A 14,213-nucleotide genomic window follows, 5' to 3' on the forward strand; every position below is an offset into this window, starting at 1 on the left:
TTTAATTTTTGAATTTTTTTTTTTTTTTTTTTTTTTTTTTTTCATTTTCATCTCAATGTTTCCCCCACTTCCCTTCAACTTAAGACAAATTTCATTTCCATTACAGCCATCAGATCTGGAGACTATTACATGTTTGATGACATGGATGATGAAGAACTAGATCTCATAATGGAGAAAACAAGTGAAGATACATCTCCAGATGAAGATTTAGACAAGGATCAGACTATCAGTAGGGTAAGTTAATACAGTCAGGGAAAAAGTAAAATTATAAATACTTGTTTATACACTGGGCCAAATGAAATTCCGACCACCTTGAAAATTTAATTTTTGGTAATTTGACAATAATGAAAACAATGATGACAATTTCAATTAATTACCTAGCTGAGGGTCCAAACCAAACTTTAGTGCAAGTAAAATACATATTCTATCCAATAACCAACTAGCATGTACGTACATTACATCTAGAACAAAATTTCTAGGTGGTCGGAATTTCATTTGGCTCAGTATATTTTATATTTATCCTTTTTTGAGCAGTCGGTCAATAAATTTCATTGATTGTTTCTCTCTTTACTTCTTCCTCTTTTTACTTTCTATTTTTACAGCATGACAACAAGGAACAATGTTTATAATGCTCGCAAAACTGATTAAAAAAAAAAATGTTGAATCAGGTACACAAACCATGTTTCTTTCCACTTCTTTCAAATTCTCCGCCATGATTCTAGTGTAATTTTTGGCACAATTTTTTATACAGCGTGAGATCTGGAGTTTAATATCTAGATCTAGGTTATGCTATACAGAGCTATCTACATATGTAAAACCCTTTCACTCTCTTCTTCACAGTTGCTATCCAACGTGATGAAGTCTGACATCGAGAGTGCCATCTCCAAGCACAAGACAGCTAAACGTCTGTCTACCATGACGAGACACTCGTCTGAAGTCTCGTCACAGAAATCTCGTCGCTCTTCACTTCCCCTTATTTTATAGGAAAACTCTCTAATAAAACCCTTATTCTCCTCCTCCACAGCTGCTATCCAACGTAATGAAGTCAGACATCGAGAGTGCCATCTCCAAACACAAGACAGCCAAACGTCTGTCCACCATGACGAGACAATCGTCTGAAGTCTCGTCACAGAAATCTCGTCGCTCGTCACTGCCAGAGACCAAGAGATCTCCTGGAGATGATATGAGTGGATGGAAGAGCTGTAGCTCTCTGCCTGAGGTGAGTCGAAATGTCATTGTTTTCCTTTCAGAATATTTTTGCCAAATTTCATCGAAATTGGACAAACTGTTCGATATTTTTGGTGAAATAAACAGAATTCTTGACGCTCGTCACTACCGGAGACCAAGAGATCTCCTGGAGATGATATGAGTGGATGGAAGAGCTGTAGCTCTCTGCCTGAGGTTGACCACTTGATCAGCCTAGTTAGCTTAGACTCTTGATCATTTATTTATTTATTTTGATTGCACATATAACAGTTTACCTGTGTAGTACAATATACAATACATATTAACATAACATAAAATATACTTAACTTAGAGGGTATCGCGCCAACCTTGTAAGCACTAGCTCGCATTTAATTCCCGCCCGAGGGGAACTTTGTCCTAAACAATCAAGGTTCGTTCTCGGAACGGCTAGCTGTCTCCTATCCTGTCCTATTTTTCTTTTCGATTGTTACCATTCCCTCTATCAAATTTCTCGGGGAAAAGCCACAAACGTCCAGGAAAATCCGTTATTTGTATGTAGAGAATTTAGGTAAAAAAATACAAGTGTGTTTTGTATGAGCTCAAGTGACTGCAGTTATATTTCCACTAAGTGAAGTCTCATTAGTGTCAAATTGCCCGGAGTGACTGTTAAGTCCCTCAAGGACAGTTCTGTCTTCATCACTCTTCAATGTGGTCTGGTCTTTATCAGATTGGTTTTCCGCCGGTAAGCTGAGGTTTTTCATATTAGAATTCCCCTGTAATAAGAATCATAGTGCTTTATATGCTGCCCTGTAATGCTGGAATGAGACAAGTCCGTTTACCCTAGCAATGTCTGGGATGGTGCAAATGACATTCGTTTTTAACGAACAGGAGGATTATGCTTCGAATCCCGGGGAGTGAGTAAAAAAATATTGAAACCTTTTTTTACGTAAGCAAATGAAAACCCCCACTTTGGTTCCGTTCCATTTGTTTAGGTTTAACAGGGCTCTTAAGCCAGGCTGTTAGGGGCTAAAAAGGTTGGTGAAACCCATCCTCAGTTTGGTTAGATTGGCCATTAATGGTAAAGTCTACCTGTAGTCCAGTTGGACCAAAATCGTTCCCCAGTTGTCCGCTACTCGTTTCATTCCAATCCACACTATCAGAAACATTCCTCTCTGATTCAGTCGTCAAATCAATCCGGTGTCTGTAGACTAGCATCCTACTGCTTTTACTGGGTGAAATGATATGCTTGGCTATTGGTAAGACGATGAAGTAACAGAGTGCAAAGCAGCAAGCACAATAGAGGAACCCTTGCAGTGTCTGGGATGGTGCAAATGACATTCGTTTTTAACGAACAGGAGGACTATGCCATTTAGGTTTAACAGGCCTCTTAAGCCAGGCAGCAGGCTGTTAGTTTGGTTCGATTGGCCATTAGTGGTAAAGCCTACCTGTAGTCCAGTTGGACCAAAATCGTTCCCCAGTTGGCCGCTACTCGTTTCATTCCAATCCACACTATGAGAAACATTCCTCTCTGATTCAGTCGTCAAATCAATCCGGTGTCTGTAGACTAGCATTCTATTGCTTTTACTGGGTGAAATGATATGCTTGGCTATTGGTAAGACGATGAAGTAACAGAGTGCAAAGCAGCAAGCACAATAGAGGACTACAACCCCCCACACCTACGAGCGCTATCATGACCGTCTCACTAGAGGGGTACCTCGAGCCTCATCGCATGTCCTTCAGCTCTCCCCCCAACTCGGAAGCAATCGGCGTCGCTCGGCCAAGATCGTTTCACGAGGCGTCATTCCACGAACCAACTTCGTTTCACGAAGACTCCTCCTATCCTGTGTTCTCCCCACCCCCTTATGGAGCAATCGTGAATCATCGGAGAACTTCGAGTCTAGGCGTCCCCTGGACACCTTATGTGCCGAGGAAATCTATATCCAACTCTTCGCATCATACATGTAATGTGACTCCGACTCTTTGCTGGATTGTGCTTCTCGAGATAAAATAGGGGCCGGTTTCTTTGTTCAAATCTGGGAGATTTGGGTGCAGTAATTGGTAGAAGGAAGAGAGTTCCAGCAATTTTGCATTTGGTTTTGCTCATTGATAACTCTGGACTGGGTAATCATCCAATTTTGATAAAAAAAAAATCGATAGAAATTTTCAACACAAAAAATTGATTAGTTTTATTTTTAACTGCAATCTGATATGTATCAGAAATATTCCCAAGAAATTTCAAGAACTTTGTACTTGATTTCAAGAAACCTATGCTTAATTGTTAGCCCGTGTTTGTTCCAATAAACATTTGGCAGAAATGTTCAACACAAAAAGAATTTAAATCAGGTTTCATTGAGATCCCATCTTCTCCCAGATTTGAATCGTAAAGGCCGCCAATTTTATTTCGCCTTGGCCGACTATTTCGTCTCCACCGCTGCTTTCTGTAATGACCACACATACACCGTGTCTCTCCAATATTTCGTTCTATATATCACGTCTGTATTATACACTCTGTATTCTCTGTTGATGTAATGAGACCAGGGGTCTATTCCACAAAGTATTTCTCACAAATCGTAATCTCGGCCCTTGTGCAGAAAAAAATATGAAGAAAATGCCCTAGGTCCTTTAAGGAACGGGCCCTTGCTCATGAACTGTCTGGAATTCTAAACGAAGCTCTCTGCAATTAATAAAATCGTCTCCATGCTGAACTCTGTCCCAAGAGAACTGAACTCTCTCCTAAGAGAACTGAACTCTGTCCTAAGTCCTTCCTGACTCTTTAACATTCAAAATTGTGTCCATGTTAATGTACTTACCTAATATTTTCATAATTATTTTTAGCTAAATCCCCTTTAGGGGTGAGCTATTCATTTCTAACGCAAGTCACAACTTTGGGTCGGAGTTGTGTTTTTTGGGTCTTTTGGGTTACTAGGAAGCTATTCGCTATGAAAACTCATTTTGTTATGTTTAACTTTACCTCATCACACGGAAGTTTTTTTTTATATATATATAGCTGTCTCTTTTATCCTCAAAAGAGTGAGTAAATCAATAGATCCCAAGATTGTCTGATAACTCAATCACTTGCTTCCCCTCACAGAACCGCTCTCACCCCCCACGTGGATTCCAGGCCGTTTCTACAGGAAAGTGAGTGCCGTCACTTCCAAACAGGGTAAATCACACTGCTCACTCTCTGATCTCATGTCCTTCCCTTATACCTATCCATAACAAGGCCAGAACGGTCAAGGTGTTAGTTTATTTATTATTTATGGCCGGACCACAATTGGCTAATTATTCAAAGTTCATTAACGACTCGAGTTTTTTGAGAGAGAAGAGTTTTTTTTTTCAAAAGGCTTGATAGAGGGAACTTCAACAACAGAACTTGTCCCGTAATCAAAGAGAGAAGAAAGACAGGATAGGAGAAAGCAGCCTTTCCGAGAACGAATAACCCGGTTCAAGTTTAACTCTTTGAAATTTCAGCTAATCAGATTGTTTAATCCAAAAGAGTTAAACTTACTCTGATTTTGGTCCTGGCCATAAGGGTTTTAACGTCACCAGATAACTCCCAAGGTTTAAGAATGGTCCGAGATCCTAGCTATAAGCTGACGAACATGAAAATATCTCTTGAGCATTACCTATTGTAAAGATACTCGTAAAGATATACCTGTGTTTATCTTTACGAGTCCCAACTCTTTTCTTGTAAATATATTACAGCTGTACATAAATCTACATTTTATTAACAAATCTAACACCCTACTTTTTCTTACAACTTCAAATGAGAGATGTGTAAGAGAGTGAGTGAGTTATAAAGAGTATTACTCGTGAAGATATACCTGTGTTTATCTGTGATAAAAGTTACTGTGAAGAGTATAAATTACTGGTGTTCTTCTTTTATAAAGAAAGAACTACTCTTTCAGTGGACCACTCAGTGTGAGTCAAATCCTAAATCCCTATACCTTTTAGGGAGTTAAATGAGTTGCATGTTTTGTCGATGAGTTAGATCCTAACTCCCTATACATATAGGAAGTTGAAGAGTGAGAGGAAGAGGAAGTTGAGATCCTACAAGTTTTAGGATCTGACTCGTAAAAATTTCTCTTGAGCATCACCTGTTTATCTTTACGAATCCCAACTTTTTTCTTGTAAATATATTACATCTGTACATAAATCTACATTTAATAAGTCTAACACCATACTTTTGCTTACAACTTAAAATTGGAGACATGTGAGTGAGTTATGAGTTATAAAGAAAGAACCACTCTTTTCAGTGAACTACTCAATGTGAGTCAGATCCTAAATCCCTATACCTTTAAGGAGTTAAATAAGTTACATGTTTCCTGTCAATGAGTTAAATCCTATACCTATAGGAAATTGAGTGAGTTACAAGTTTTAGGATCTGACTCGTTGACTGAGTAGTTCACTGAAAAGAGTAGTTCTTTTGTATGACTCACTCTTTCCATATCTCTACTTCAAATACTCTCCTTGTACTCGTACTCGTATCTTGTCACCGTTATAAAAGAAATATCTGATATATGAAATGTTCTATGGTTGTATTTATTTATCCCGTTTACATTTTTCATGTACACTAATCCTGGAACGGTGAGTTGAATGCTTTTGTAGGTACTCAGCCTGTAGGTACCTACTTTTATTATGTAAATAATTAATTATTTATAAAGTTCTCTTTTATTTATTTATTTTTCATATTGCATTTACATAAATTGATACAAATTCTTCTCCTTCTATTGTAAATTTCATTTTAAATGTTGTAAAATTGTAACATGTAAACGGACCTTTACCAACATAACTACCTATATCTTTATTTATTCGGGTCCCTTTTTTTCTAGAGGGCATACAAATTTAGCGAGTCTGTGTCTTATTAGCATGCCCATTCCGTAGTTAGCCTCTCAGACATCCTATACCTGAGCGCAAGGTAGTATTCATGGTACCAAATTGCATATTGAAATCTGAGTGAAAGAAGACTAATTTTCTCATTTATAACTTGGCGTTTATAGGCGAGTTCAAAGAACTACATGTAAATTAACAAGAACTCGATACACAAAAAGCCCACTCAGAGGTTTAGGTGTAGGGGCTAACAGCCCTAAAGGATGGGTTAAGCTTCTACGAAAACACGAACAAGAATTTCAAGTTTCAAGTTTCAAGTTTTTTTTTTTTTTTTTTTTTTTTTTTTTTTTTTTTCAATTTTTCCCTATTTACTATTTAAGTATATTTTTATGTTTTCAGTGCGTCAGGTTCCAAGGATCCAATAGGACATGATAGTGGAGGTGGAGGAGATGATGGAGATGGAGGCAGTGATGATGGTGAGTTATGAAGAAGAAATGGCCTCAAATAAAATTCAAAATAAAATTAACAAAGTAAAACTATCAACATAAAAATACGATGCTTTTACTGCTCGCCTTTTTGTGAAAATTTCAAACCAGGCTTTTCCTGAAAGCAACCTTACAACTTTGCACTTCATATTTCGTAATACGATGTATTGCCACAGATGGTCACCTCTCCAAAAACTAATCACGCTCAACTTTGTTCAACTTAAGTGATCCGTCGGTTACTAGTACATTGAACATTAGACCTTTGTTTATTATTATTATTTCAAATGTTGAGCTACCATTGGAGAAAGAGACCATGGAGCTATAAATTTACATTTATACCTCCATGGATTTTACAAATAAATTTATTTCTTCTCTACATTTCAGACGAGGACAAGAAGATAGATATACCTCCATGGATTTTACAAATAAATCTATTTCTTCTCTACATTTCAGACGAGGACAAGAAGATAGATAAGGCCAGCTGGTGGCACAAGCTAATGGTATCTCTGAGGTTCACAATGACATTCATCAATAGCGTTATGGTGACGATGACTCGGTGGTTGAATAAGCTGTCCAGAGACTACCGATACGTCATTCGAATCCTCTCCATGGAGAAGAAAATATTGAAGGTAAAACTTTCTTCTAGGTCTGCCGCATAGCTTAAAAGAAAAAAAAACCTTGTAAAAATTAAAAAAAAGTCTTATAGTCTAATCTCTAATAGATAAAGAAGGTCCACCTTGCAATAATTAGAACAAACGATTTTTTTTTTTTTTTCATAGGATCGTTAAGTATGGTGGGGGAAGTGTAATACTAAAATTGAGACCTCGAGAGTTGAGGGGAGAACTTTTGGCGGCGGAAAAACCGCCAGGAAACGGCAGGAAAAGAGACATGGACTGATGGGGATGAACGAAAACACTGCAGAAAAGAATGTGAAGCTTAGAGAATTGATACTTCCATTGAAAAGGCTATTACAAAGGCCGTCCTTTAGAGATTTGATTTGATACCTCGAGTGAAAACCTGATGGAAATTAAATACAAGACAATTATTGTCATTAATGATAGATGAAAAAAGATACAGTTAATGATACAGGCAAAAATGTAGTCAGCGTTTTTTGTTGTTGATACATGAAAATAAAATTCAAATTACCTAATGGAATAAATTTTGTGTCTTGTTTGACCCCCAGAAAAAAGTTTTTTTATTATTCTAATTTGTATTGTTTTCTTTCACTCGTAGTTCATTGCAATGTTCTGTTCATTTCAGTCAAATTCAGATCGAAGAGCTGGAACACAAGCAAGATGTTCACTCTTCCACCCAACCTCCCTTTGCCCGTCTAGTCCTGGCCCTATGGTATGCCATCATTTCTCACTCAGAACTCGTATGCTACTTCATGGTATCTGCCTGAGGTGAGTCGAAATTTTGACATTGTTGTCTTTTCAGAAGGACACTTGAAGATCTCGAATCCTTGAAGTCATTTGTACTTAAATCCTCTCAGTCCTATTTAAGTTCTATTGTTGTGATTATAATGGAGGAGTTGCAATTGGGAAAATATTATTAATAAAAGGTCAATTCCTACGTACAAAGTTGTGAAAAATCCAAATCGGAGGTCAAAACTCGGAAAAAGTACTAAACTTTGCTACGTCTTGTTCTCTTTGTTTCAGCAAGAAGAGTTGAAACCAAGCAAGAAAGGAAGGTAAGAGACATTTCTTAATGTATCGATTCATATTTATTTCAATGTTGTGCCGATATGTGTTGTTCTTATTCAAAGTAATTTCCACGTATCTTATTTAGAATTCTGTGCTTCATGTTTGTTAATCTATTTCAAATCAGCTGTTTTCCCCCGAGCTTCCCTAAGAAGAAAATAATATTTTCGGGAATCGAACCCTATATCCTCGCAATCCTGAAACTTAGGTCTGATACGTGTTTTATTTTTGCATGTTCTTTGCTCAAAACTATTTACTAATATGATTTTTATATGAAGTAACAGAGTGCAAAGCAGCAAGCACAATAGAGGATGCACACGCAACATTCCAAACAAATTTGAATACCTGTAAAGTGGGGGAGAGTATGCTTGGGTATGACAATGAATGGAGAAAAAGTGCTTTAAAGAGGGAAAAAGCGGGGCCCGTCCCTCCGGGAATTTTTCGATCGTGATTGAATTCTTGATTTGATATTATTATTCTTGATTTGATTTTACTTTCATGTAATGATTTAAAATCAAGACTAGAGCCCGTTCTCCCTTTATTCCCAATATACGGTTTAAGTCACCCATCCATTTATTGGCCTTGCTCGGCGTAGCTTAACATAGGTAACGCTAAAACCGGTCTTAAATGATCGACTGAAGTGTTATCTAAAACTTTCTCGCTTTGAGTTCATAGGTCGTCGCGACAAATTTCAAGATCAGAGCTCAATTGTGTGAGAAAATGTGAAAAAAAAATCCCACAATTACTCAATAAGATCTAGAGTCCACCGTGCTAACCTGTACACCACTGAGGTATAGTTCTCCAAATGGCTGAGCTCAAATTGTGTTGTGTTCAACCTAACCCTATAATAAGTCTGGTCATTTGTGACAGCTCCTTTTTGTAACAATTTTCAATTGACTTGATTTCTGAACAAGTACCAATCAAGCGTAGTTTTAAAGTTACCTTACCTCCTTGAATGTCAGATGGGGATGCGCGTGTAGATGTAGGTCTTGGGGGCTGCACAGTAGGAAACTTGCTGCCTTCTGTGCTTGTACTCGTAATTATGTTTGCTTGTAAGTCCATTATGTTTGTAAGTCCAGATCATGTGCTTCAAACTATTATACTTCTGTATTGATCATCTTGACTAAACTCGAGTCGATGTGTTAGGTAGACGTCGTTTTGTCTCTCAATCCATGTATTTGGACCATTTTTCCATACTGCCTGACGATATAATTATTCGACAAAAATTGTGCCAACTCAATTTCTTAGGTGCGTAATTATGTTTGCTTGTAAGTCCATTATGTTTGTAAGTCCAGATCATGTGCTTCAAACTATTATACTTCTGTATTGATCATCTTTCGGTAGAAATTGACTAAACTCGGTCGATGTGTTAGGTAGACGTCGTTTTGTCTCTCAAAACATGCATTTGGACCATTTTTCCATACTGCCTGACGATATAATTATTCGACAAAAATTGTGCCAACTCAATTTCTTAGGTGGGGTGAGGTGAAAGCCGGATTAGATATTGGATTTAACGTGTATATTAACGAGAATTTTGAAACGTGTCGTTTGACGTTTAAATGAGGTGAACTTGAATTTTAGCGATCGTCTGGCTACGACATTGAATGTACCAGGTCCCGACGACTTAACTGACTGAACTGAGGTCTGGAGGAACGTCACTACCTTTAAATCAGACCCCAAGAAGTGACGGAGAATTAGGTATATCACAAAAAAATCTACATAAAAAGTCCATTTCAATTTCAGCCAAAAAAAAACAAATGCAAAAATCAGAGTTCAATTTCAACCAATCAAGGTATTTTTCATAACACAAAAACAAAAGTAAAGAAAAATAGCAAAGCAAACAAAATTCCTCAAGGCTGTCAATAATTGAAAATCGTACAATTTGAAAAACACGAAATTTTCCTCCAGTTGACCAAAGAGATCCGTTTACCTGAGTCATAAAAAAAAAAAAAAAAAAATACAGCACTGAAACATCTAGCCTAAATCACTGTTCATATTAAGCGCACAAGAAAATCACGTAAAAGTGGATCTAAATTCAGATGGTAGGAATACTTGGTTGAATAATTTCTAAAAAATTATACAAACAGTCTTGAAAAGAAACGTTTCTACAACCAAAAAGAGCTATTTGTAAATAAATTGGAAGTAAAGAAACATTTAAAACCGAACACCTCAGAATTAAAATTCCTGTTTTTGGAAACACACTTTTGGTTCAGAACTTCATACCGTCCCCATATTGCACGATGCTCCCCTGCTGTATGGCCCTCACTCCAATGATGACCCTAATAATGACGGGGCTCCTGGTAGGCGTCTGTCTCAATATCGGCGCCACGGTCATCAAAAACCGAAGGCAAAATTGCGAGCCCGCCGGCTATGACGAAACCCGCTACCAGCCGAGAAATTCGCGAGAAAGAAACATTTAAAACCAAACACCTCAGAATTAAAATTCCTGTATTTGGAAACACACTTTTGGTTCAGAACTTCATACCGTCCCCGTATTGCACGATGCTCCCCTGCTGTATGGCCCTCACTCCAATGATGACCCTAATTATGACGGGGCTCCTGGTAGGCGTCTGTCTCAACATCGGCGCCACGGTCATCAAAAACCGAAGGCAAAATTGCGAGCCCGCCGGCTATGACGAATCCCGCTACCAGCCGAGAAATTCGCGAGGGGCTTGCTGTGCGGAAACCCGCAGGTCGAAAGGAGCCGGGACTAGGAAATCCCCTGCCCGGGATGAGTGTGGGAGCGGGTATGCCTACCTACGAGCCCGCCAGACCAAAATGAACGAGCCCAGGTGTCAGATCAAGCGAAACAAGTTTGGCTGTGAGATTGACTATTGAGGAGGGAGAAGAGACATGGACTGATGGGGTTGAACGAAAACACTGCGGAAAAGAATGAGAAGCTTAGAGACTTGATACTTCCATTGAAAAGGCTATTGCAAAGACCGTCCTTTAGAGATTTGATTTGATACCTCGAGTGAAAACCTGATGGCAATTAAATACAAGACAATTATTGTCATTAATGATAGATGAAAAAAGATACAGTTAATGATACAGGCAAAAATGTAGTCAGGGTTTTTTGTTGTTGATACATGAAAATAAAATTCAAATTACCTAATGGAATAATTTTTGTGTCCTGTTTGACCCTCAGAAAAAAGTTTTTTTTTTTCTAATTTGTATTGTTTTCTTTCACTCGTAGTTCATTGCAATGTTCTGTTCATTTCAGTCAAATTCAGATCGAAGAGCTGGAACACACCGGTGGTGTAGTGGTTAAGGCGCTTGACTGGTAAACAGGAGGACGTGGGTTCAATCCCGACCGAGGTATGAATTTTTTTATCGATGTAATTTGGGAATTTTGTTTATTTATTTATTTTATGTAACTAACTTCATTACGACTGGTTTTCTCCTATCCTAGAAGACCTCCTTTGTTTTATTTCCTTCTACCAAATCTCTTTAAAGGAAGTTGTTTTTTTTACAGTATTTATTTATTTATTTCTTCTTCTATTGCAGACAATTCAATGCAGCAGTTTACCCTCAGATCTGGTATTGGGTCAAATGTGTCTACTTGCTCCTCTCTGCCTATCAGATTAGAAGTGGTTACCCCACCAGAATCTTGGGCAACTTCCTCTGTAAGAACTACAACTACCTCAACAAGTTCCTATTCAAAGGGTAAGTACGTAAGTAGTACGTTTGTATTCTAAGGGTAAGTAGGAATGTATGTACATGAGCTGAAATTTAAACGACTTGTAATTCTTGTAAATGGAAGTAAATTACCTATTGAAATACTTGAACAGTTTATCCAATTTCGTTATGTTTTCAGGTCCCTGTTCCATTTCTCGTACATTTCTCAAGCTCAAGTGATGTTATTGAATCTTGATGTTATGTTTTCAGGTCCCTGTTCCATTTCTCGTACATTTTTCAAGCCAAATTGATATTATTGAATCTTGATGTTATGTTTTCAGGTCCCTGTTCCCTTTCTCGTACATTTCTCAAGCTCAAGTGATGTTATTGAATCTTGATGTTATGTTTTCAGGTCCCTGTTCCCTTTCTCGTACATTTTTCAAGCCCAATTGATGTTATTGAATCTTGACGTTATGTTTTCAGGTCCCTGTTCCATTTCTAGTCATGCTCATACTACAGTTTGCTCTTATAGTCGTAGACAGAACCCTTTACCTCAGGAAGTTCATCCTGGGCAAGATTGTCTTCCAATTTCTTCTCGTGTTCGGGGTTCATGCGTGGATGTTCTTTATTCTGCCCGCAGTCACTGAAAGGTACGTTTATCCATAGCCTTTTAACCATAAGTCTTTTCAACCCATAAATGAATATTCTCAGTTTGTGCAGACATAAAATTGGTAGGAATAGATACCTCTAATTCCCTTTACGGACTTCTTAGCCTCATTAAAGCGGGTGAAACTGAATGAACTTATCTGAGTGGTACCACGTTTGGCAACCACCTGACAGCCGTGTCTGCTTATGTTCTGTACGTAAGTAAAGTATAATTTAACCCAGTTTGTGCAGACATAGGATTGTTGGTAGGAATAGATACCTCCAATTCCCTTTGCCGACTTTTTAGCCTCATTTGGGCAGGGTAAACAAGGTATTATTAAAAATATCCTTCCCCGGTGGTGTAGTGGTTAAGGCGCTTGACTGGTAAACTGGAGGACGTGGGTTCAATCCCGACCGAGGTATGAATTTTTTTCTCGATGTAATTTGGGAATTTATTTGTTTATTTAAGTAGGTATTTATTTTATGTAACTAACTTCATTACGACTGGTTTTCTCCTATCCTAGAAGACCTCCTTTGTTATATTTCCTTCTACCAAATCTCTTTAAAGGAAGTTGTTTTTTTTTACAGTATTTATTTATTTCTTCTCCTATTGCAGACAATTCAATGCAGCAGTTTACCCTCAGATCTGGTATTGGGTCAAATGTGTCTACTTGCTCCTCTCTGCCTATCAGATTAGAAGTGGTTACCCCACCAGAATCTTGGGCAACTTCCTCTGTAAGAACTACAACTACCTCAACAAGTTCCTATTCAAAGGGTAAGTACGTAAGTAGTACGTTTGTATTCTAAGGGTAAGTAGGAATGTGTGTACATGAGCTGAAATTTAAACGACTTGTAATTCTTGTAAATGGAAGTAAATTACCTATTGAAATGCTTGAACAGTTTATCCAATTTTGATGAAATGTGACAAACATTTTAAAAATTTAAACTCCTTGGTATTTGCTCATTAAATTTTGTGCTCAATAGGACCTTTGTGGGCTGGGGTCTACAGGGGCCCCTTTTTCGGACGTTACCGAGTTCCATCGGGGTATCGTAGATTCGTACAAGCTTAACCCTTCTTTTGGAGGTGTTTACTACTAAGCCTCAGAGTGGGCTCGATTGCAAATTCCTCCCATTTCAAATAATGAATCCTAAAAAATGAGTTCCACAGTTCACAGAACTACTAGTAAATTCTGTTTGGTTTCAGTTTCATGATGGTACCATTTGTGTTTTTTTCGGACGTTACCGAGTTCCATCGGGGTGTCGTAGATTCGTACAAGCTTAACCCTTCTTTTGGAGCTGTTTACTCCTAAGCCTCAGAGTGGGCCTTTTGTATGGAGTTGAGTCCGGGTGTGCTTTTAACTCGTGTAAGTCGATCGCAAATTCCTCCCATTTCAAACAATGAATCCTAAAAAATGAGTTCCACAGTTCACAGAACTACTAGTAAATTCTGTTTGGTTTCAGTTTCATGATGGTACCATTTGTGTTTGAGTTGCGAGCTCTCATGGATTGGATGTGGACAGATACATCCATGACACTATGGGATTGGCTCAAGATGGAAGATATCTACGCACACATATTTCAGCTCAAGGTAGGTACAATCCATTTCATTGAATTAACAAGTAACTTGTTGTTGGTGTTGATGTTGTTATTTTAGAGAGCAGAGAGGGAACAGAGAACCTTCCAATCTGAAATCAGAAGAGAGAATGAGCTCTGACAAAAATCTAGGTCTAAAGAAACCTCCCCTTGACCC

General features: G+C 38.0%; 3 protein-coding genes and 1 long non-coding RNA gene across 7 annotated transcripts; all 4 read left to right on the top strand.

Annotated features, from left to right (window-relative positions):
• Positions 1-81: 81 nt before the first annotated feature.
• Positions 82-8,194, top strand: LOC103514956. Its single transcript, XM_008479874.2, has 3 exons — positions 82-234; positions 1,025-1,219; positions 8,159-8,194. Exons 1-3 carry the CDS (start codon positions 130-132, stop codon positions 8,192-8,194), a joined length of 336 nt encoding a protein of 111 aa, XP_008478096.2. The 5' UTR covers positions 82-129.
• LOC113469829 lies at positions 6,387-7,129 on the top strand. The gene is made up of 2 exons (XR_003393123.1): positions 6,387-6,491; positions 6,954-7,129. It is a non-coding gene; the product is annotated as an uncharacterized LOC113469829 (long non-coding RNA).
• A 955-nt stretch (positions 8,195-9,149) lies between the features above and the next one.
• LOC103514954 lies at positions 9,150-11,235 on the top strand. 4 transcript variants are annotated; one of them, XM_026827801.1, is made up of 3 exons: positions 9,150-9,448; positions 9,676-10,597; positions 10,860-11,235. In XM_026827801.1, exons 2-3 carry the CDS (start codon positions 10,441-10,443, stop codon positions 11,036-11,038), a joined length of 336 nt encoding a protein of 111 aa, XP_026683602.1. In that variant the 5' UTR covers positions 9,150-9,448; positions 9,676-10,440; the 3' UTR covers positions 11,039-11,235. The 4 variants fall into 4 exon arrangements, with proteins under 4 accessions (XP_026683602.1, XP_008478094.1, XP_026683603.1 ...); XM_008479872.3 differs by lacking the exon at positions 9,150-9,448 and having other exon boundaries at positions 9,449-10,597; XM_026827802.1 differs by lacking the exon at positions 9,150-9,448 and having other exon boundaries at positions 9,449-10,352; positions 10,615-11,235.
• Positions 11,236-12,280: 1,045 nt separating this feature from the next.
• On the top strand, positions 12,281-14,154 carry LOC103514957 (piezo-type mechanosensitive ion channel component 1-like). The gene is made up of 3 exons (XM_017446445.2): positions 12,281-12,468; positions 13,080-13,238; positions 13,925-14,154. Exons 1-3 carry the CDS (start codon positions 12,323-12,325, stop codon positions 14,115-14,117), a joined length of 498 nt encoding a protein of 165 aa, XP_017301934.1. The 5' UTR covers positions 12,281-12,322; the 3' UTR covers positions 14,118-14,154.
• The last annotated feature ends 59 nt before the right edge of the window (positions 14,155-14,213 follow it).

The sequence above is a fragment of the Diaphorina citri genome, unplaced genomic scaffold, assembly GCF_000475195.1.
Source record: "Diaphorina citri unplaced genomic scaffold, Diaci psyllid genome assembly version 1.1 scaffold1250, whole genome shotgun sequence".
NCBI classification, from domain to species: Eukaryota; Metazoa; Arthropoda; class Insecta; order Hemiptera; family Psyllidae; genus Diaphorina; species Diaphorina citri.